The sequence below is a fragment of the Notamacropus eugenii genome, chromosome 5, assembly GCF_028372415.1.
Source record: "Notamacropus eugenii isolate mMacEug1 chromosome 5, mMacEug1.pri_v2, whole genome shotgun sequence".
NCBI lineage: Eukaryota > Metazoa > Chordata > Mammalia > Diprotodontia > Macropodidae > Notamacropus > Notamacropus eugenii.
Window position 1 is genome coordinate 437,007,190 of NC_092876.1, and position 21,655 is coordinate 437,028,844.

General features: G+C 35.9%; 1 protein-coding gene across 5 annotated transcripts in view; it reads left to right on the forward strand.

Annotated features, from left to right (window-relative positions):
* The window catches only part of RPGR (retinitis pigmentosa GTPase regulator), a 90,292-nt gene that overhangs the window by 7,151 nt on the left and 61,486 nt on the right, over positions 1-21,655 (forward strand). For 3 of the 5 annotated variants that reach the window (XM_072615173.1, XM_072615176.1, XM_072615177.1), the window contains exons 2-7: positions 2,864-2,989; positions 3,441-3,533; positions 5,614-5,676; positions 15,737-15,895; positions 17,050-17,199; positions 20,040-20,198. In XM_072615173.1, coding sequence (XP_072471274.1) covers positions 2,864-2,989; positions 3,441-3,533; positions 5,614-5,676; positions 15,737-15,895; positions 17,050-17,199; positions 20,040-20,198 — 750 coding nt within the window. The remainder of the gene's footprint in view (positions 1-2,863; positions 2,990-3,440; positions 3,534-5,613; positions 5,677-15,736; positions 15,896-17,049; positions 17,200-20,039; positions 20,199-21,655) is intronic. The other 2 variants (XM_072615174.1, XM_072615175.1) reach the window with 2 other exon arrangements.

The following is a 21,655-nucleotide window of genomic DNA, read 5'->3' on the forward strand; positions in this document are numbered from 1 at the left end:
GGGTATCATAGGGCTTCCAGTGAGTTGGCTTAGTAGCCAAAAGCAATTGGCTTAATAATCTGTGCAGGAAAAACTGGGTGAATTAATAATGCCTGTTGCAACATGTAGTTGGATGGCCAGTCCTTTGAGTTAGTACATGAATATATATATTTAGTATAGGCATTATAGATGGATAGTGAATTGGGTCCAGAAAAGAATATGAAGGAAAAAATGGGATGACATTTGGGAAATTATGTCAAGCTGATACTTGGTGCAAAAGCACACCTTTTCAATACCCACATTTTCCTATGTAGTTCTGTGTAGCTGAAGATCTCAGAACGCAGCAATTTCTGAGGAATGAAATTTTAACTGACCTGAAGGGTCATCTAATAGAGAGATTCCTGGTAGGTTCAAGCAGGATATAGTATATTTCCAGAATTGAGACTATGGTGAGGAATCACAGTAAGGAATATCCTGAAGAAATAAATGTAGTCAGGAAAGGAGGTAGGCTAGTCATGTGGCCAAAAGGAAAGAACGTTGCAGTTCTGCTTGTGAGAGTGCTCCACTTTCAGCCACAAAATGTTGGTTGGTTGTTTGTCCTTCGTTCTCGAAGAGGACCAAAATGACATCACCATGATAAAGTGAAGTGTCAGTGTGCACGATGGTGGCTGATCAGACGAATATGAGCTTGGAATGCTCTACCACAGATTGGGCACAGACAGTCCATGTGAAAATGTAAACAAACAAACAAAAAACCACAGGGGAAATGTGCTAGCATTATTGAAAGGCCCATAGAAGAACACAGATAAAAACTGTATACAATGAAGAAAGCATGAATGTGATCTATATTGTGGAGCGAATACACACTGATCTATTAAAGCATTGAAAAATATTTTAGAGGAAGCACATTATTGTCTAGTATTGACATTTTCTTATAGCCCTTTTGTTCATGTTATACAGAACCACAAGGTTTTGTGGAACTGTTTGGGAAATGCTGGAATAGAAAACAGGGTGCTGTTGGCTTTGGCAGGCTTTTTTTGGTGGTTGTTATTGTACTTTCCTTCCTGAAATGTGGAGTCACAATGTGATCACTGCAAGGCTAGTGTTATCCCTGCTGACTGGAGCCATTAAAGCATCTGGTTCCTTTGCTTTTCATGTTCCTGACTTTCCCAGGTTCTCCATGTTAGAAAGGCTGTGGCCATTTGTGAAATGTTACCTTGTCAGATATTGATACCAGCTTTGGAAATTCTGTCATCTCTACTAATTAGGGTGTGAGGAAGAGGTTCCCTCTGTCAAAGGGCTCCATGACCAAATTTCCAGGACTGAGGCTTCAGTGGTGCCATAGGATAAAAGAGATGAGGCAATGGTTACAGAAAAAATCACGTAATAGCTATTAAGCATCTTTTATATTCAGGGTACTGTGTATTTGTTGGGGGTGGAGGTTGGGGAGAGATATAACAATTATAGGACATAGTCCCTTTTCTTGAGTTCCACAATCTAGTTATAGTAACAAAATATTTTACAAGTTTGAAACAGTGATAGAAAGGATGTTTTAGCACGTCTGTCAAATGAATGACACAGATTATCATTGAAGCTTAATGAAGAGGGGTGTAATTTCAGGTCAGAGAATTCAGGCAATGAGATGGGATATGATCATGATGAGGTCTTAGATTAATGACCATGAAGTTGTAGCTCACCAGAGGCTTTTACTCCGTTAACAGGAAAACCAAACAAAGAAAGTGATTCATTAGTGGGGATAAGTTCTAGAACAGAGGTTCCTAATCTTTTTTTTGTATGCCACAGAATCCTTTGACATTGTAGTAAAACTTGTGGATCCTTTCTCAGAATGATGTTTTTAATGGCATGAAATGAAATACATAGGATTATAATAAAACTATTTATATTGAAATAAATGATAAAATAGTTATCTCTGCATATTTATATGTGTGTTTATGCACACATATAACAAGTGCACACACACATATATGTATTTGTGTATGTATATATAAGTGCTGGCTAAGAATCCCTTTCTTTTCACAAATTCTATATTTATGATAGATGGAGAAAAACCCACTTTGCGCCTGAAAAACAATGTACTAACAGAAGCTTGATTTCTATAGGTTACTGACTCCCTTTAATTAACATATTTCTTACATCCTCCCTAATTCAATAATAATGCAATCCTAGATTTTGTTGAGAGTTGTAGTTCTGAGGACTATGAAGGCTGTGATAGTAAATGTTGACCTGGTTAGATCATACTTAAGGTATTTCATTGAGTGCTTGACACCACATTTTAGGAACAACTTTGATAAGCTGGAGAGAGTAACCTGAAGAGGGCAACCCAGACAGTGAAGGACCGGCTTGTCCTGTGAGGAGCATTTGAAAGCATGAGAGATGCTTATCCAGTGGAAAAGACTTGGTATGGAGGATGCCACATAGAAGATGGGCGAGGCTTGTTCTTTTTGTCTTCATGTGGTAGAATTCAGAGTAAGGAGTAACTGAAGCTGGTTTTTAGGACAACCAGCTATAACCAGCCTCATGATATAGTGGGAATCCGTTGTGCTTAGGAGTCTTGAAGAAAGCTGGATTAAACTCTTAGTACCGAGGGGATTCCTTTTTGGGGCCACTTTGGAATAGATGGCCTCTTAGATCCCTTCCAACTCTGAATACCCTGATTCTGTCAATGCTAATGGATTTGTTCAAGAAAATAAATTTAACTCATTATTAGCAGAATGAAGATATAAATAATATGAGAGCAGAAGAAGCTAGGTGAGACAAAACCTGTGTATAAGTGGATTATTGAATTTTTGTTTGTTTGTTTTGACTTTGATGGACAATGTAGTATAAATTCTAAAGTAGAAAATATTTATATGTATATTTAAAGATTCAGGTGCTGTTTTCACTTTTGGAAAAAGCAAGTTTGCAGAAAATATTCCCAGCAAGTTCTGGTTAAAAAATGACATACCTGCATATCTGTCTTGTGGAGATGAACATACTGCTCTTATAACAGGTCAGTAAAACCTTGTATGGTGAAAAGCAAATTAGGCAAACCTATTTTACTGTATTTATACTGTTGTAAACTGTTTTTAGCAATGTAATATATAAAAACCTAGGAAGAATAAAAATGATTATTCACTTGACCAAAGGCCTCACCAAAGATTTACTTTAATTGTAAATTCCGTTACTAAATTTAAAGTATGATTAGTCTTACATACATTTTTATAAGAGTAGATCTATTGAATTAGTAAGGTCATCTCTATAACATAAAAAATGTTACTGTGTAGGAATAGAAATTCTGTTGTGACCAGCATAATTTAAACATAAGTAGGTATACAAAACAGCTTAAAGGTAAGATAACAGTACCTTTTTTCCAAGTATGGCTTACTTAAAGGTAGGTGATCTTGTCTGACATTTTATGTTTAGGATGATGGATTTTTCATTAATTTTCTCTTCTTTTTCAGGAAATAATAAACTTTACATGTTTGGCAGCAACAACTGGGGCCAGTTAGGATTAGGATCAAAGACAACTGTCAATAAGCCAACGTGTGTAAAAGGTTTGTTTGCTTTTTTATTCTTTGCCCATTTAACAAATAACTTACCAATAAACCTTTAAAGTCCTGTTAAGAGTAACTATATTAGATGTTTGCTTTTATTTTTTAAGTCCTATACAATTCTTACAAAATTAGTTTTTAGTTTTGTCTTTAATTGTGATATAATAAAAATTTTAAGATTAACTTGAAAAATTTTTTCCCTTTGTTAGGAGCTATGATTTCATCAGTGTGGGAAGCACCTGGTGAGGAAACCATTGAGTACCTGACAGCCTAGGAAAGCTGCTTGAGGCACTGAGGGGTTAAATAACTTGATCAGGGTCACATGACCGAAACGGTTCCAAAATCAAAATTGAGCCCACTTTTTCCTTTCTGTCCACTGATTTTAATGTTAATTAATATTTAGAATTTTAATGTGTATGGCATTCAAGAAGTCGTTATGTTTTAATGCCTCAAACTGAAATTCACCTTGTTGAGGCAGCTGGGAAGCATAGTGAATGATGCTGGGACTGGAATCAGGAAGACTTGAGTGGCTGTGTGACCCTGGGCAAGTCACTGTGTCTACCTCAGTTGGGACCAGTCATAGCACCCACCTTCCAAGAGTGTTGTAAAGATGAAAGGAGATATTATAAAGTGCTTGGCACAGGGCCCGGCATGTAACAGATGCTGTAGCGTTGCTGTCATTATTATTTGTTGTTAGCATAACCATCCTGAAGGTCACAGGAGGCATACAGATTCTTGTCCTTTTCAGTTTCACTTCTTTTTAAAGTGACTTATTTTGTAGAATCCCTTTCATCTGTTGCCTTACTGTGGATCTTGAACTCTTGCTTGCTAGAGATTTGATGTCAGATTCTATATAATTTTTAGTTATACATAGTGTACTTTCCTGTGTGTTATAAATTGATCTCACATACTAAGGCCTTAATTAGATATCAGTCAGTCAACATGCATTTATTAAGCACTTACTATGTGCTAGGCACTGTACTACATGGTCATATATTAAACTAAGAGACAGCTTAAAAGACTAATGGTAATAGGGCTAGAAAAAGGATTTTTTTAATAGTGGAATTTCTAGTTTCAAATTGTAATCTTAATGTAAATTGTTTTTTATGTCACTCTAAATTGAATTTTATATATTAGTCAAAAAAGTAAATCCTTGAAAATACATAGTCAATAATAGATATTATCTGTTACCACATCTCTTATGGTGTGATAGGGTGAAAACAGGCCAACATGGAATTAACCTAAGTAGTTACATATTATAAAAGGATTATAACAATCTAATGACTAGATCAAGAGAGACTATTAGTCGAAGAAAAGAGTAGATGATGGGTGGAAAATGGTCAGGAAAGACCAAACTTTTTTGAAGGATAAGGACTTCAAATTGAGATTGAAAGGACAGTGAGCTGATACACACACATGCACACACACACACACACACACACACAGAGGTATAATGAATCTTGGAAACAGAAGAGAGAAATAGGGAGGACAATCATGTAGACTGACTTTGGAACAAAGGTTACATATGTATAAACGTACACACATATGCACACATATATGTGTATACACATACACATTCATATATTAATATGTGTACGTATATGTATATACACTCATATATTTACATATATATGGATGGCAATAATATGAAAAATAGGAGGATGGTGGAAAGTTTTGAATGAATGAGAAAAAGAATTAAAACACATTGGTTAGGGATCTGCTCTGTATTAAGCACTGGGTTAAGAGCTAGAGAAACAAAAACAAAAAAAAGCTTAAACAGTCCTTGTTTTCAAAGAGCTTATTCTTGAATTTGAAGAGATAGTGTCGAAAAGCAAAGTGAGCTACAGGGGCAAAGAGAAAGCACTGGAATTCCGTTCTAAGGGTGCAGCAGTGGGGTCAATGGTAAGTTTATTAGGCAGTTGAAAACAGTTGTCCGAAGTTTGTATTAATGTAGAAGGTACTTGAAGTCATTGATAGACTGTGAGTAGTATAATGACATGATTAAAGGAAAGTTTTTTTCTATAAACAAAAATGAATTTGCATTTGTCAGAAATGATCTGAATATTTTAATCACTTTTTTTAGCTTTAAAACCTGAAAAAGTCAAATTTGCTGCATGTGGAAGGAACCATACCTTGGTATACACAGGTACAGTTGTGGATATTATGCGTAATTTCTTTTTCTTTTTTCTTTATTTTTTGAATTTTATTTTAGACTCAAACACCAGAACATGAATATAGAGAAAAGAAACACAAACATATCATAAAGTTAAATATTAGAATTTTAATACAAAGTAAGAAAGAGGAAAACATATGGCATGTGCATAGAAGAACATAAGAGAGGATTCATAATATCTAACAATAAATTTTCATTTCAAGAAAGCCTATATGATAAATACTACACCTTGTATTGGAAGCTGTCCATCTTTTCTTTACTTCCTTATAAGTTTTCTTTTATTTTCTGCTGTTCACTTTTTTACTTTGTTTTTTTTTTTCCCCTACCCCCTATCCCCCAGAGGGCTACAATTAAGTGTGGACATATTTTTCTATAGCTGTGGATGTATACATACACATATACATATATACATATACATATATACATAGTCTTTCCCAAACAAATTCTACTCCTAATCTTTGTTTTTGTGTTTGTGCATATCTCTTGTTTCCTATCCCTCCTGCCTCTACTACTTTACTTCTATCCACTAACTTGCCTACCCCCCTCCAAGGATCCCTCCCCTATCTTCCCATTCCCATAAATCTAAACACTTTTCTATAGCCCCTATTCTGTCACCATCCCTTCTAGAAATTCCTCCCTTAATCCTCCCATTCACATTGATCTAAACACCTTTCTCTATCCCCCTTTTACTTGTTCTCTCACTTTCCCCTCTAAAGATCCCTCTCTTGTCCTTTTCCTCTCCCTATCCTTTTACCGTTTTATTTCTTCTGACTTCAGAAGACTTTTATACTCTTCTAAATATATATACTGCTCCCTCTTAAACCCATTCCCAATGGAAAGTAGGTTACCAGAACTACCATCCCTCCTCCCCCATCTAATTCCTCTGTATCGATTCTTCCTTTTGAACTTCATTTGTGTAAAATAATTACTCTTTTTATCTGTTCCTAAATGGTTTTACTTTTTAAATTCATATCATACTCAGGTTTACCCCCTTCTTTCTTATGAGCTACCCAATTATTAATAAGAATCTTAAGACATACATTTTGCATTTTACATATATAAGAAGTAAACTAACTGAATTGAAGTCCTTACCGAATCCCTTGTCATCAGTCTTTGTTTCTCCTGGCTCTTGTTTGTCAAATCTTTGATTTTTTTTTCAAAGTCTTGAATGTCTGATAGTTGATCAGATGTCCATTTTTTTCTTCATTCAGAATTATGCTTAACTTTGCTGGGTATGATATTTTTGGCTGGAGCCCCAGTTCTTTTGCTCTTCAATATATATAGTGCTCCAAGCCCTACGGTCCTTTATTGTCTTTGCTGCTAGATCTTGTGTGATTCTAAGTGTGGCACCATAATATTTAAATTGTTTTATTTTTGTTGCTTTTAACATTTTACCCTTGAACTGGGGGTTTAGGAATCTGACTCTAATATTGCTGTGAGTTTTCCACGTAGGATCTCTTTTAAGTGGTGACCAGTGTATTTTTTCTGTTTATACTTTTTACACTTGTTCTAATGTTTCAGGACAATTTTCTTTATTTATTTCTTGTATTATTGTATCAAGATTCTTCTTTTGATCATAGCTTTCAGTTAGTCTGATTATTTTTATCTTCTTGATCTATTCTCCAGATCTGTTGTTTTTCTTATAAAATGTTTTACTTTCTCTTATATTTTTTTCACTATTCATATTTTGTTTAATTATTTCTTGATCTCTTATAATTTCACTGGCTTCTCCATGTCCAGTTCTAATTTTCAAGGTGTTATTTTCTTCCTTAAGATTCTGTTTGTCTAACTGGTTGACTTTCCTTCTATAATCTTCTTGTTTTTCTTGGATCATTCTTATTATTTTTTTAGTTTTTTTCTCCATCTCTGTCATTTGATTTTTAAAGTCTTTTTTAATCTCTTCTGTGAATTCTTTTGGGGCAGGTGACCATTTGATGGTTACTCTTTGGGGTAGAAGGGGATTTCTTTACTTCATTATCCTCCTCTGAAGTGAACCCCCTATCTTCTCTATTCCCATAATAACTTTCTTCGGTTGGATTCTTTCCCCGTTGCCTGTGCATTTTTGTGGTAATAGTCCTGGTATATGAAGATGGTGTCTCTTGCCCCAGATCTTCAGTTCTTCCCTCTAGCCTGGAACCAAAGCCAAACCTCCAACCTCCTGTAAATGCCCACAGCCAAGGGCATCCCGCCCCACTGCTTCTGCATTCACTGGGTTTGTGAGCTTTCCTTCTCACCCCCACAGCTTTTCACAGTACAGCTGGGTCTGGGTTCCTTGTCAGCAGAGGTTCCCCTGATTTTCTCTGTCTCTGAAGCCCAATTCCCCTCACTATCCTGGGCGCAGGCAGCTCCCCAACCCAGCTAACCCCAAGGTTTGCCTCTTGTTGTTAAAGTGAACCCTAGCCTGGAGGTGTTTACTCTTCTCTGGGACCAAACCTGATTCTGGGATTTTTCTTCTGATCTTAAATTGTCCTAGGAAGACCCCTGTTGTGCCCCTATTCTTATTTATTTTAGCTGCCCCCCCCCCCCACTCACACACTTTGTTTGCCCTAAGGTGTTATTTTATCTCTTTTGTGAGGGAAAATCTTGAGAGCTTGGAATTTTCTGACCTACTCTGCCATCTTCCCAGAATCCTCTTATGCATAATTTCTTAGCAAAACCTGAGGGCTAAAGTCTTTGTTTTTGTGGCTTTGTAAAGTTTATAGATTTTGCATACTCCCATAAGTTAGCATTATTTTCTTCAGATATAGTTTGACTGAACATTTATTCAACATTGACTCTGTACAAGTCACTGCTTAAAAGTTGCTAAGTGAAAATGTTTGGTAGATTTAAATTGTCCTTTGGAAAAATTGGCAAAGTGAATGTTTAGTAGCAGAATTTAAATCATTTCTAGGATTATTAATTACAAAATATCCATTTGAAGAAATTTATCGGACTTCTTTTGTTAAGGGTTGGCACCTTGCTACACACGCTAAGGCCAGTTGCTGCTGTCACACCCAGGAGTTGATTATCAAGCACAAGCTCAGCTGTCCCTGCCTCAAAAATCTGAGGTTGCCTCTGGAAAAGGAATACCTTATTCAGAAGAAATGGGAGAAGAAATGGAATGGGTTGAAAGGGGAGTGACATAGCACTGTATATTAAAAAAACAACATTTTTATGAAGAATGGCAGGAACCATTAGAGGAAAGGGTAATGGAAAGTAATTGTGTGATCAGGATGAGTGGAAGCAAAAATGGAAGTAACTTTGTCATGAGAGGGAGGTACAGACCAGCTGGGCAAACGAGGAAGTCGGGGAGGAGCCGGGGAAAGAGATGTGGGATGCAGTAGTGATGAGGGACTTCACTTATTCATCTGTTTGCTGGAGTTTTCTGCCAAAAACAGAGCTGCTAGTATTTTTTTATTTGATGTCATGTTTATTTCATTCTTCAAAATGTGAAAGAACCAAGAAGGGGAAATTCTATTCTAGATCTGATTTTCACCAGCAAAGAAGAACTATGTGCTGGAGCATAAATGATGAGAGCCTTAGGAGGAAGCAACTACTTCATTTTAAAATTTATGTAGAGAATCAGAGGAAATCTGTCTAACATTCATTCCATATTTTGGTGAAGGAACTTAAAAGGGATTCAGAGGAGTCCATTGACTCCTACAGGGAAAGTTAGCTGAGGAAGAATGGTAAGGAATTGAGAATGAATTCTGGAGCCCCAAAGGAAAAAAAATCCATTGAAGAAGAAGTATTCCATAGAGACTGGTAGGGTGCATAGGTAATTCACAACCAACTTTGATATGTACAGAAGATAGAGGCAAGGGAAGATAATGGAAAATAAATACAGAAGCCAGACATAGTCTTGCAAAAAATATCAATAGTACTAAAACTCAAAATGGTCTATGGTAGGGATGGCAACAAAAAAGCTTAACTTGGATATCAACTTCCTAATTACTGTTATTGTCCTGTCCTTTCTAGTCCAAAGATCATTCTCCTTGTCAAGAAAAACAAAAACAAAAAACAACAACAAAAGATAAAAAAGACTTAGTGAATCTGCCTTCTTTCTCTCCCTAGTTATCATCCCGTCCATTTGTGCAGTACTCCTTTTCCCCAGCTTCATCATTTTTATCATCGCCACATCTCTTGCATATGTCTCTCCTTTCCAGTCAGATAACTACCACCCTAGTTCCTGACCTCATTAGTTCTCATTTGGGCTTTTGCAATGGGCTCCTATTAGGTCTCAACACAAGCTCTTCTTCCCACCTAATTAGTCCTCCTCACAGCCACCAGTGTGGTTTTACTAAAAGCACAGGTCTGTTCAGATCAGCACACACACACACACACACACACACGCACACACACGCACACACTCACGCACGCCCACCTGCCTATTATCTTTAAAAACAAATATGAACTTCTTTGTTAACATCTCAGTCTTCTCACAGCATAGCTTCTTCTTGTCTTTTCAGTCTTACATATTGCTTCGCTTCCCACACCCTGAACTATCCATGCTGACCAGTTGCTCTGCTGTACATATTAACATTCCAATTCTGGTCTTAAGGATTTTACAGAGAAGAAAAAGGTCATAATAAGACCAGATCATGACAGATGAAGCCCATTTCCTTTTTTGACAATTACTAAAGTGGTAGATGTTTACCTGGAATTTAGTAAAGCAGTTTTTAAAGCCATTTGTGTTCTTTTTTTAATAGTATTTTACTTTTTTCCCAATTACATGTCAAGATAATTTTTAGCATTCACTTTTACAAGATTCTGAGCTATAAATTTTTTTTACCTCCTTCCCTTCTTTTTCCTCCCCTCTTCTGAAAATTGTAGATAATTTGATATAGGTTCTACATGTGCTATCATGTAAAACATATTTCCATATTAGTCACAGTTGTGAAAGAAGAAACTGATCAAAAGGGAAAAAAACATGAAAAAGAATAAAGTAAGTAAAAAATGATGCTTTGATCTTCAATCGGAGTCCATCAATTCTTTATCTGGATGTGGACAGCATTTTCCTTTCTGAGTTCTTTGTACTTGTCTTGGATCATTGTGTTGCTGAGAGGAGCTGAGTCATTCATAGTTGACCATCACACAGTGTTGCTGATGCTGTATTGTTTTCCTTGATCTGCCCATTTCACTTTGCATCAGTAGTGCAGGTCTTTCCAGGTTTTTCTGAAGTCTGCCTGTTCATCATTTCCTATGGAACAAGAGTATTCCATTACATTCATAAACCATAGTTTGTCCAGCCATTCCCCAGTTGATGGGCATCCCCTCAGTTTCCAATATTTCACCATCACAAAAAGAACTGCTATAAATATTTTGCACATATAGGTCCTTTTCCCTTTTTTGTAATCTCTTTGGGATACATCCCTAGTAGTGGTATTGCTGGATCAAAGGGTATGCTCATTTGGTTGCCCTTTGGGCATAGCTCCAAATGGTTGTGCAGAATGGCTGGATCAGTTCACAACCCCACCAGCAGTGCATTTGTGCGCCAATTTTCCCATATTCTCTCCAACAATTATCATTTTCCTTTTTTGTCATATTAGCCAATCTGACAGGTATGAGATGGTACTTCAAAGTTTTAATTTGCATTTCTCTAATCAAAAGTGATTTAGAGCACTTTTTCATGTACCTGTAAATAGCTTTGATTTCATCTGAAAATTTTCTGTTTGTATCCTTTGACCATTTATCAGTTGGGAAATGTTCCATATTCTTATAAATTTGACTTAGTTGTCTATATATTTGAGAAATGGGGCCTTTGTCAGAGATACTTACTAGAGATTGTTTCCTAGATTCCTGCTTTCCTTTTGATCTTGGTGAACCTTGGTTTTGTTTGTAACAAAAAAAAAAAAAAAAGCTTTTTATTGTAATATAATCAAAATGATACATTTTACATTTTGTAATGTTCTGTCTTTTGTTTGGTCATGAATTCTTCCCTTCCTCATAGATCTGACAGGTAAACAGGTAAACTATGTCTAAATCATGCACCTATTTTGACCTTATCTTGGTATGTGGTGTGAAATGTTGGTCTATACCTGGACCGTGTCCTATTGTTTTCTAGTTTTCTCAGTAGGTTTTGTCAAATAGTGAGTTTTTATCCCAAAGATTGGGGTTTTTGGCTTTATCCAACACTAGATTACTATGGTCATTGACTGCTGCATCTTGTGTACCTAATCTATTCCACTGCTCCACCGCTCTGTATGTTTCAGTCAGTACCAGATAGTTTTGATGATTATGGTCTGTAATACAATCTGAGATGTGGTCTTGTTAGGCCGCCTTCCTTTGTACTTTTTTCATTCATTCCGTTGATATTCTTGGCCTTTTGTTATTCCAGATGAATTTAGTTGTTATTTTTTTGAGCTCTATCAAATAATTTTTGGTAGTTTGATTGGTATGGCACTGAGTAAGTAAATTAATTTAGGCAGAATTGTTATTTTTTATTATATTGGCTTGGCAGTGGATGAGCAATTGATATTTTTCCAGTTGTTTAGATCTGACTTTATTTGCATGAAAAGTGTTTTGAAATTGTGTTCATATAGTTCTTGGGTTTGTCTTCGCAAGTAGACTCCCAAATATTTCATATTGTTGACAATTATTTTGAATGAATTTTCTCTATTTCTTATTGCTGGACTTTGTTGGTCGTATAAAGAAATGTTGATGATTTATGTGGGTTTATCCTATGTCCTGCAGCTCTGCTAAAATTGTTAATTATTTTAAGTAGTTTTTTACTTGATTCTCCAGAGTTCTCTAAGTATGCCATCATACCATCTGCAAAGAGTGATAATTTTGTTTCTTCATTGCCTGTTTTAATTTGTTTGATTTCTTTTTCTTCTCTTATTGCTAATAGCTAACATTTCTAGTACTATATTGAATAATAGTGGTGAAAATGAACATCCTTGCTTCACCCCTGATTGTACTGGAGATGCTTCTGCCTTCTACCCATTGCAGACAATACTTGCTGATGGTTTTAGATAGATACTGCTTATTTTAGGGACACTGCCTTTATTCCCATGCTCTCTTGTGTTCTTCTTGTGGAAAAGATGGGTAGATGTGGGTTAGATGTATTACTGAGTAGATTCTGAACCTGCTCAGTGTCATGAGTGGTTCTGTGTCAGGGTTGTGACCCAGGAATTTGTGCACGGCCTTGTGCTGGTTAGCATTTTTATCACTTACTTAGATAAAGACGTAAATGATATGCTGATGAGCTTCGTAGATGACTCAGAACTGAGAGCGGAGAGCTAAACACTCTTTATGTCCTTTTCTGGATTAAAAACGTTTTGAACTGACTGAATCATTAGGCTTATTCTAAGATAAAATCTAGTAGACATAAATATAAAATCTTAGAATTATATTTTAGTATATTTTAAACTAGATGTGCAATGGTCATCTTAACTTCAACACATCCAAAATATATCCCCCCTCCAAACTTCCCAGTTTCCATTGAAATAATCTTTATCCTGCTTGTTCATATCGAATCAACTGCCAAGTCTTGGCATTTCTACCCCACAACATCTCTTACATACATCTCCTCCTCCCTGTAGACAAAGCCGTCACCCCAGTTCATGTCACCCCCCTCACCCGAACTATTGCAATAGTTTGGTCTCTGACTCAAGACTGTTCGTACTCTAGTTCCCACACAGTGTTGAGGCCATTCTCTTGAAATACAAGTCTGATCATGTTGATCATGTTGCTTTAACAAACTTTGCCAACTCACTATTACCTCTTAGATTAAATATAAACTGTTTTTGATATTTAAAACTCTTCACAATTTAATCTTTTTTTTTTTTTTTAACTTTTCTGGTGTTCTTACATTATTTCCCTCCATGTATTCTGTGGTCCAGCCATGTTGACCTATTTGCTGTTCTGTACTAGGATATGCCCATCTTCCATCTCTGTGCTTTGCTTAGGTGGCTCCTTATACCTGGAAGTTCTTCCTTACTGTGGCTTATCTCAAGTGCCATCTTCTTCATGAAGCCTTTCCTAAGTCCCTAACTATCTCTCCTGCTCCTTGCAATCCTCTCTCCCCCCAGCAAGTTTCCTTTCTATCTGTTTTGTAAGTATGGTGTCCCTATATGTGCATGTATTTCTTTCCATTAAAATGTAAGCTCCTTGAGGGCAAGGGATTATTTTCCTTTGGCTTTTGTATCCCCAGTACCCAGGATAAAGCGTGGCCCATAAGAGAGGTTCAGTAAAAGTCATGTGGTGGATTGGTTTCCAGATCTGTTTTACAAGTATAAGTTGGGACAGATGTGGTTAGACAGCAGTTAATATAAAAAGAAGTTTTGGGCTTTCAGCGGACTGTAGACGTGAGAAATTCACATTTGATTTCACGACCAGGAAAGCAAGTATCTCAGGGTACATTGAGAGAGACAAAGTGTGAAGTGAGAGTGGTGAGAGCTTTGCTGTGCTTCGGCCTAGTGAGATCACATCTGGAGTATGGTGTTCCCACATCTTAGGAAAAGTATCTGAGAAGTATCCAGAGGAGCCCTACTAGAATGGTGAGGGCCTCGAGTTCATACGTATAAAGACTGTTGATAGAAGTAGGAATTTTGAACTTAGATAAGACTTTGAGAGTACATAAAGCTTTCTAGTAATTGAAGGCCTGTCTTGTGTCAGAGGGATGAGACTTACTCCATTCAATCCCAGAGAGTAGAAGTAGGAGTATTAGATGAGACAGAAATTTCAAGGCAGCAAATTTTGTCTTGGTGTCAGGAAAAACTTTCAGAAAATTAGAGCTGAGCAGGAATAGAATGGGCTGCTTCAGGAGCAGTTGTGGCTTCTTGCTAACGAGAGGTGTCCGTTTCACCCACAGCTCATGATATAGACAGAAGGATGTTTTGGAGAATGGGTTGGCTCATGAGGTTTCTTCTCAGTCAGCTTTTTGGAAACTCTCCGTTGTGCTTCATACTCCTTAGATTTACCTCTGGGAAGTCAGCAGCTGGCCACCAGTGGGTACACTTAACACAGCAAACAGGAAGGACACATGATATGTCCATTTTGGAATGGCTTTTTATTGTATTTAATAGCTAATGAAATCTTTGAAGCAGAATTGTTAGTTCTGTCTTTTGTTTCCCCTGTGCAGTGGCTCATATGTAGTAGGTGCTTTACAAAGATTTGTTGAATTGAATTAATTTTTTCCACTTAAGATTTCTGAATATACATCAAGGTAAAAATATTCCAATCACTCTTAGTGTTGTGTAGCATTTTCTTGCTATTTTTCCTCATTAATTTTTGTTTATTACAAATGCCATGGATATTCAGAATACAAAAAAAACCATTAATTTAGATCTAACTGCATTGAAATTTATTTGATGATTGAGACATGACTGGGGTGACATTTGTCTTTGTAGCATTATGAAGAAAAGGTTTCTAAGCAAAATAATAATGAAAATATATAATAAAGAAATTGTAGCAGATTTTCCTAAAATTGTTTGCAACATTCTAAATAAACATGGATTTGCAATACAGAGAACTAAATAATTTTTATTTATAATACAACAGTTGGTTTCATATTGACCCTACCTAAACATATAAACATGAAACAATTTGTACATTTAAAACAATGGAATCACATGTCCTTTAAATATTGAAGAACAATTGACATCAGACTTTTATTTTTGTGATTATTCACAATTGTTTTCATGCGATTTAGCTCATCTTTATTAATGTTCATTTTTATCTGATTTAAAATAGATATGGAACTGGAAAACAATAAAAATATATTTTAAGTATTCTACAATTTGGACTTTAATTCAGACAATATTCTTCATCCTTTGTATTCAAAATGAATGGAGTTCAGTTTTACTAAGAGAATACTTGCCCTTCAAGTTACACATTCCAACTGCTAGTTAACATAGGAATTTAAAAAATTAATCTCAGATGAACATTATTTCTGTTATCAAACAATCTGTTAAATAAGCAGCAGTGCTCATTTTTAACTTTGTTAACTAAAGAAATTTTAGTTATTAGCCAAACTTTTTGTATCTTTGCATTTATTATTGCCATAGTAAGGATGCACACACAGTACTTACATATTCTTTTCTCTGTGCAGAGGAAGGGAATGTATATGCAGCTGGAGGTAATAGTGAAGGGCAGTTGGGACTTGGTGACACTGAAGAAAGAACTACTTTTCACCTAGTCAGCTTTTTTACATCCCAGTACAAGATTAAACAGCTCTCTGCTGGATCCAACACTTCAGCTGCACTAACTGGTAAGGTCCATGGACCACTAATTATAGAGCTCCTCATTGTCACAGTGAATCTCTTCAACGTCTCTAAAAATGGACCCCAAACTCTTGTGGGGTTGTTTTTTTTTCTTTCCTCAAAGGAGACATCCTATATTTTGATTATAGCATGAATAGGTCTTCTAAGATTTTTTATTTTGCCATTTTGAAATCTTAAAATTTCTTACTTTTTCTTTTAGCTAGCACTCTCAAATACTTACTCAACTGAAGACGTTTCTTTTCCCTTTTATTTCATAGACCATTTGTGTTTTCCAGGTAATTGAAAATTCAGATTGTAGTGATAAAATGTTAGACTTACTTCATAGGTAACTGTTTCGGAATTAGAGGAAGACATCATGCATTTAGACGTTGCTATTTACTTGTCTTTTGTATGAAAAAATGAAAACTTTTAACATTTTCTGAAATACTGAAACTTCTGTTAAGGCTGTAGCTTCATTTTCTTTTCTAGGGAACAACATTTTAACCACATGGCCTGTGCAGATGTAACTGAATAGTCTTCTGTGAAACATACTTCTTTTGTTCAATGTCTCATGTTTACCAGTACTTCTGTTTTTGTGTGTATTTAGAATATGTATGCCACTGAATGTGAAGAAGTGATGTCATCAGATAGACAGTAATTTATTTTTTCCTTTCTTTAGGATGCACTCGTTTTGAAGGTTAAGAATCCCACTTCCATAATGTACTTAAAGAGCAAGAATACCATAAACCTCTTTCAACAGGGAATCCCCCTGAAAGTATGTAGTTTTAGCTCTTAGTTCAGTTGCAGGTATACTTTTCTGAAGAGAAGAAAACATAAAATATAAGGAAAAGGCTGCTGGAAGGACAAGAGCATCCATCTGTCTTATTACTAGGTTGAAAAATGTGCATGTGACTGATGCCATGTATAGTAAAATGTTCTGTCCTGAATCATTATGTAAGCACATATTTATGGAAATTTAACTCCTAAACAGAAGTTACTCTAAATATTAAGCTTAGCTATGTTTCATTGACATTTTTTTTTCCCCTGGGAATTATTGATTATTCAGAGCACATAAATGCAGTGTTATAAAATCTTCTAGAAATGTTTAGTTGCATATTGGGCACGTTGTTTTAAGCCTTTTTTTCTTGTCTTTGCATTTTAGAGGATGGGGACCTTTTTATGTGGGGTGACAATTCTGAAGGGCAAATTGGTCTAGCAGATGAATCTAATGTATGTGTCCCTAGTCAAGTGATCGTTGGAAAACCTATCTCCTGGATCTCTTGTGGATATTACCATTCAGCCTTTGTAACTAGTAAGATATTTTCCATTTTACTGATGTAAACAAACTAATTATAACTTGGGAAGATTTCTATATAGAGTGGTAACAATGCTTGGAATGAAATATTTTAAAAAGCTTTATCTTATTACATTGACTTTGTAAATGAACGTGGTATGTATTTAGAAAATTAACACATTGTTATGGTATCTTTTATAACAGTCATTCTTTAACTTTGTGGACCATTTTAGACAAAAAGACACCTATGAACCTTACTTCTTCCTCCATTCATTGTTATCTTTCCTCCTGTCCCCCCAAAAAGAAACAATTTCACTCAGCCTAAAGAATATTAATTGCCCTTATCTCTTGTCTGTCTTACTTCTATCACCTACTGTTGTGAAAGGAAGTATATCATAATGGAAAAAGACAGCAAACAATGAGACAGATTTCATTGATGCTAGCCTGGAACACAGAAGAGGAAGATCCCTTTACCAATGCAAACTGGAAACTTCTCTTTAAATTAGAGTCTTAGGGAATAACCTACAACATGGAGAAACTAAATGACTTGCCTGGAGTCACACAGCCAATATGTGTTAGACGCAGGACTCAAATCCAGGCGTGCCACACTTCAAGGTCGGCTCTTTACCACAGCACAGCAGAAAATATTTTTTACAGTATTTACTTAGCAGAACTCTTACCTTTCGTTTTGCTAAAAAGGAATATGCATGCGTGCATTGTACATGCATGTTTAATACACATGTGGTTATGAATTATATATATACATATATGTATTTCATAGAAATAAGTGCTTTAATTTAGACTTTGAAAATTAATTTGCTCCTTAGTTTCTGTGGGTATTAGATGTGAGTCAAGAGTACTCATTGAAAATATCTGTACTGGGCTAAACCCATACAAACTTTGGATACCCTGTTATACAATCCCATGTAACTTTCTGGACCACATGCATAAGTAATTTCCCTTGTTCTATTTGATTCAGTAATTTGTGAGTGGAATATGACCATTAAGTATAAGAGTACTGTGTTTGCACATATAAAGATAGATTAGCAAGAGAGGGCAGCGTGATCCTGAATAAAAGTAAAGGACAGCATGCTGAAGTAGAAAGAACCCTGGATTTGGAGTCAGAAGACCTAGGTACAGATTCTGCCTCCGTCAACATCAGGGTGTGTGACTTTGGGCAAGTCACTTCATCTCTCTGGGCTTTAGTATCCTTGTCTGCAAAATAAAGAAGTTAGACTTGACCTCCAAGGTCCAATGATACTGTTCTTCTTGGGAAAGTTACCACTTAATCTTTTCAGTTCCTCTTTCAGATGTCAGGACTCAGCAACTTGGGTTATAATCTACACATGGAAAATGATTTTTAAAAACTTCATAATACTTAAAATACTAATTTTTTCAGGTTTTCTGCTAATGTTTTAATTTACTGCTATTTGTTCTAAATAACCATTAAGAAGTGTAGCACCTACAAGTTTGTTTGTAAACCCATATAAGAAGAAATATCAGAAGGATGATCTCAAAAGGGTATAAACTTGAGCTGACTCAAAAGTTTTCCAAATGTGAATCAGGATGCTACCAGTATATGTTGTTTCAGTGAAAGGGGGAAGAAAAACTTTTAAAAGGCATCAGCAGCTAGGGCCCGTATTACATCCAGCTAAGTAACATGAACTTAACTTTCAACCTTGTAACAGACTTCTAAATGGTAAGTGACACTGATCTCTGGCAGAAAGAGTTTACACTTTTAAACTGTTTCCACTTTATGTGGTTTTAGTCAAATAAGGAAAAAACAGTGCAGTTAAAATCTGAGCCTCTATCTAGGGTATGACATGTCCAGAATGAAGTATATCATAGTTTTGCTCAAAGCCCTCCACTGAATATGCCCACCATCTCCTGAGATGGCCTGTGCCACTTAGGAATAGCTCTCGTTAGGCAGGTTTCTTATGTCAAGCCTAAATTTCCCTCTGTCCTGGTTCCCTCTAGTTCTGCCCCCTGGGGTCAAGCAGAATAATTCTGTTCCTTCTTCCACATGATAGCCCTCAAGAGACTTGAAGAGGGCTACCATTCCTTGCTCTCTCCTTTGCCAAATCATCCTTTAAGTCTTTGTTTCTCAAGGCTCTATAGCCCGTCTTTGAATTCATCATCATCCGGCGTGTTCTTGAGACCTTGGGGAAGCACTCGAGTTTTTCAATGTTCTTCCTAAAACTTGATACGCCTGACCTGAATGCAGGACTCCAGATTTAATCAGAATAGGCCAAAGGAGAATGCAGCTGTCACTTCTTTGAACCTGGGCACTCTCCTGATGAAGCCGAAGGTGGCACCAGACCACGTAATGCTAGAATATTTTATGGCGTTTGTTAGTTTAAATCATCTGCCTTCATAGCCTTCCTGAAATTCTACTTCCAAAAAAGCTACAAGTGAATGAAATTTGATGACTATCCTCACCTAAAACAAACCAACAGACTATTTCCTCTGAACATCAGTAAGTTTTTAAAAAGAAATATCTGTAGAAAGGAATGTTTGTTGTCTTTTTTCTGTTATTAGCATCTTGAGAACAAATAGCATATAATTTTTACTTTGCAAGTCACCTAACGTGACATATGTCACATGTCTACTTATGTGTATATATGCTTACAGGGGAGGTAATGATTTTGTGGGTTATTGAAATAAAAATGTGTAAAGGAAAAAGTATTTCTTAATCCCATGCTAAATTGCTCAGTTACATTAAAAAAGGTTCATATTTGTGAATCATGGTTTAACATATGAACATGGACCCAGGTTAGGACTCACACTTGAAAGAAAGTGGTCCTATATATTAACCTTTGGATGGACTGTGATTAATTACTGCCCTTCATCTTCCACAGCAGAGGGCGGACTCTACACATTTGGAGAACCCGAGAATGGAAAGTTAGGTCTGTCACCTGAGCAACTGAAAAATCATAGAATTCCTCAGTTGGTTCTTGGAATTCCTGGGAAGGTGAAGCAGGTGGCTTGTGGCGGAGGGCACACAGTAGCCTTAACAGGTCGGTGCTCGGAAGCATTTTGGATTGATTTCACCTTTATTTCTGTTTTGACAAACGAGAAACGTACCTACTGATAGACTAGATTCACTTCATACTTTCAGGCCATTTTTAATGTGTTGTAGTCTCTGGTTATCTGTGGTTCAAATAGTTTTTGTTGCTTGTATAAAATTATTAAACAGTGTAGGATGAAAGTAGAACTACTGCCATTCTGAGTATTGCTTTGACCATAACTATATCTTAATGAATATACATTTGATGTAGGCAGTTTTGTGGCCTAGTTTTTCAAAGACAAAAATGTTTTAAATGCTTTTTAAAAGATTCAGTGTATCTCTCTATATATCTGTATGTATAGATACAGATCTCTTTTATCCCCCATTAAAATATAACGATTATTATTTTTTTTCTACAATTTCTTTCTTTGGAACAGCTCTTTGTCTTCATTTTAATAATCTTAGATCTACTTGGTAACTTTTCCTTGTTAAACTTAACTTTGTAGTCTTCAGATGAGCAATGCTTTGGAACTCAGTAGTGTCTTCTCTCTTATGTTTAACATATAGGAAACATTCATTTAATCATTTTATGGTGCTTACACAAAAACATTTGAAGAAGGGTCATGTCATGACTGGTTTTAAAAGACATGATCAAAATGTTAAAAAAAATTCATCTTTTTATTATGTCTTGGTTTAGGAATTTACTTAGAAAGATTTTGTCACCTTTTTTTTTCGTTTTATAATCAGTATACCTTTTGTTGTCCACCTACTTACCCTTTGACAAAGCAATAGAATTTTTGAACCTTTTCATAATCGAATTTATTAATCTAACTTCTGTTGGATGAAGTAAAATATTTCACTTTTTGAAGCTCATTAACTTTTAATTAGTAGATTCATGTAACAAAGTTTGCTTACATGTCTAATAAGAGTTAATGAAGTTTCTGAAGTAACTTTGCAATCTTCTTGGGTTATTTGCCAAACTGTATATAGCCCATTATTTTAATTGGATTTAAAACTGAGCAGCAGAAAAAGAAGAGGTTGAATTTTTGAAAATTACAAAATTATTTTCATGATATCAGACTTCTCTCTGAATCAAAGCCTGTTAAGAATTTTTTTAAGTATCAGTATCCCAGTTATAGAGATTAGGGAATAGTGAAAGATCTTTAAAGAACTAAGGTGAGAATTACCTAGAAGACAGTGGAAAAGCTCATGATGGACATGAATAGGCTGTAGTACATTATAAGTGAAGAATTATGTCAGGGAAGCAACGTAAAGGTTGTCTTCAGAGAAAATTTTGCCCAAAAGTAAAAGAAAGGTTGTCCGTTGGTGTCTGTCCAGTGTTTCAAGAAGCCAAGGCAGGCCTCCATAGCCTGAAGAGACCTCCTTTGGTGGGTTTATAGAATGTAGTGCACAGGGTGAGCAGACATGGGTGGGTTGCTTTTTAAAGGAACATGAACAGGAAAGAAA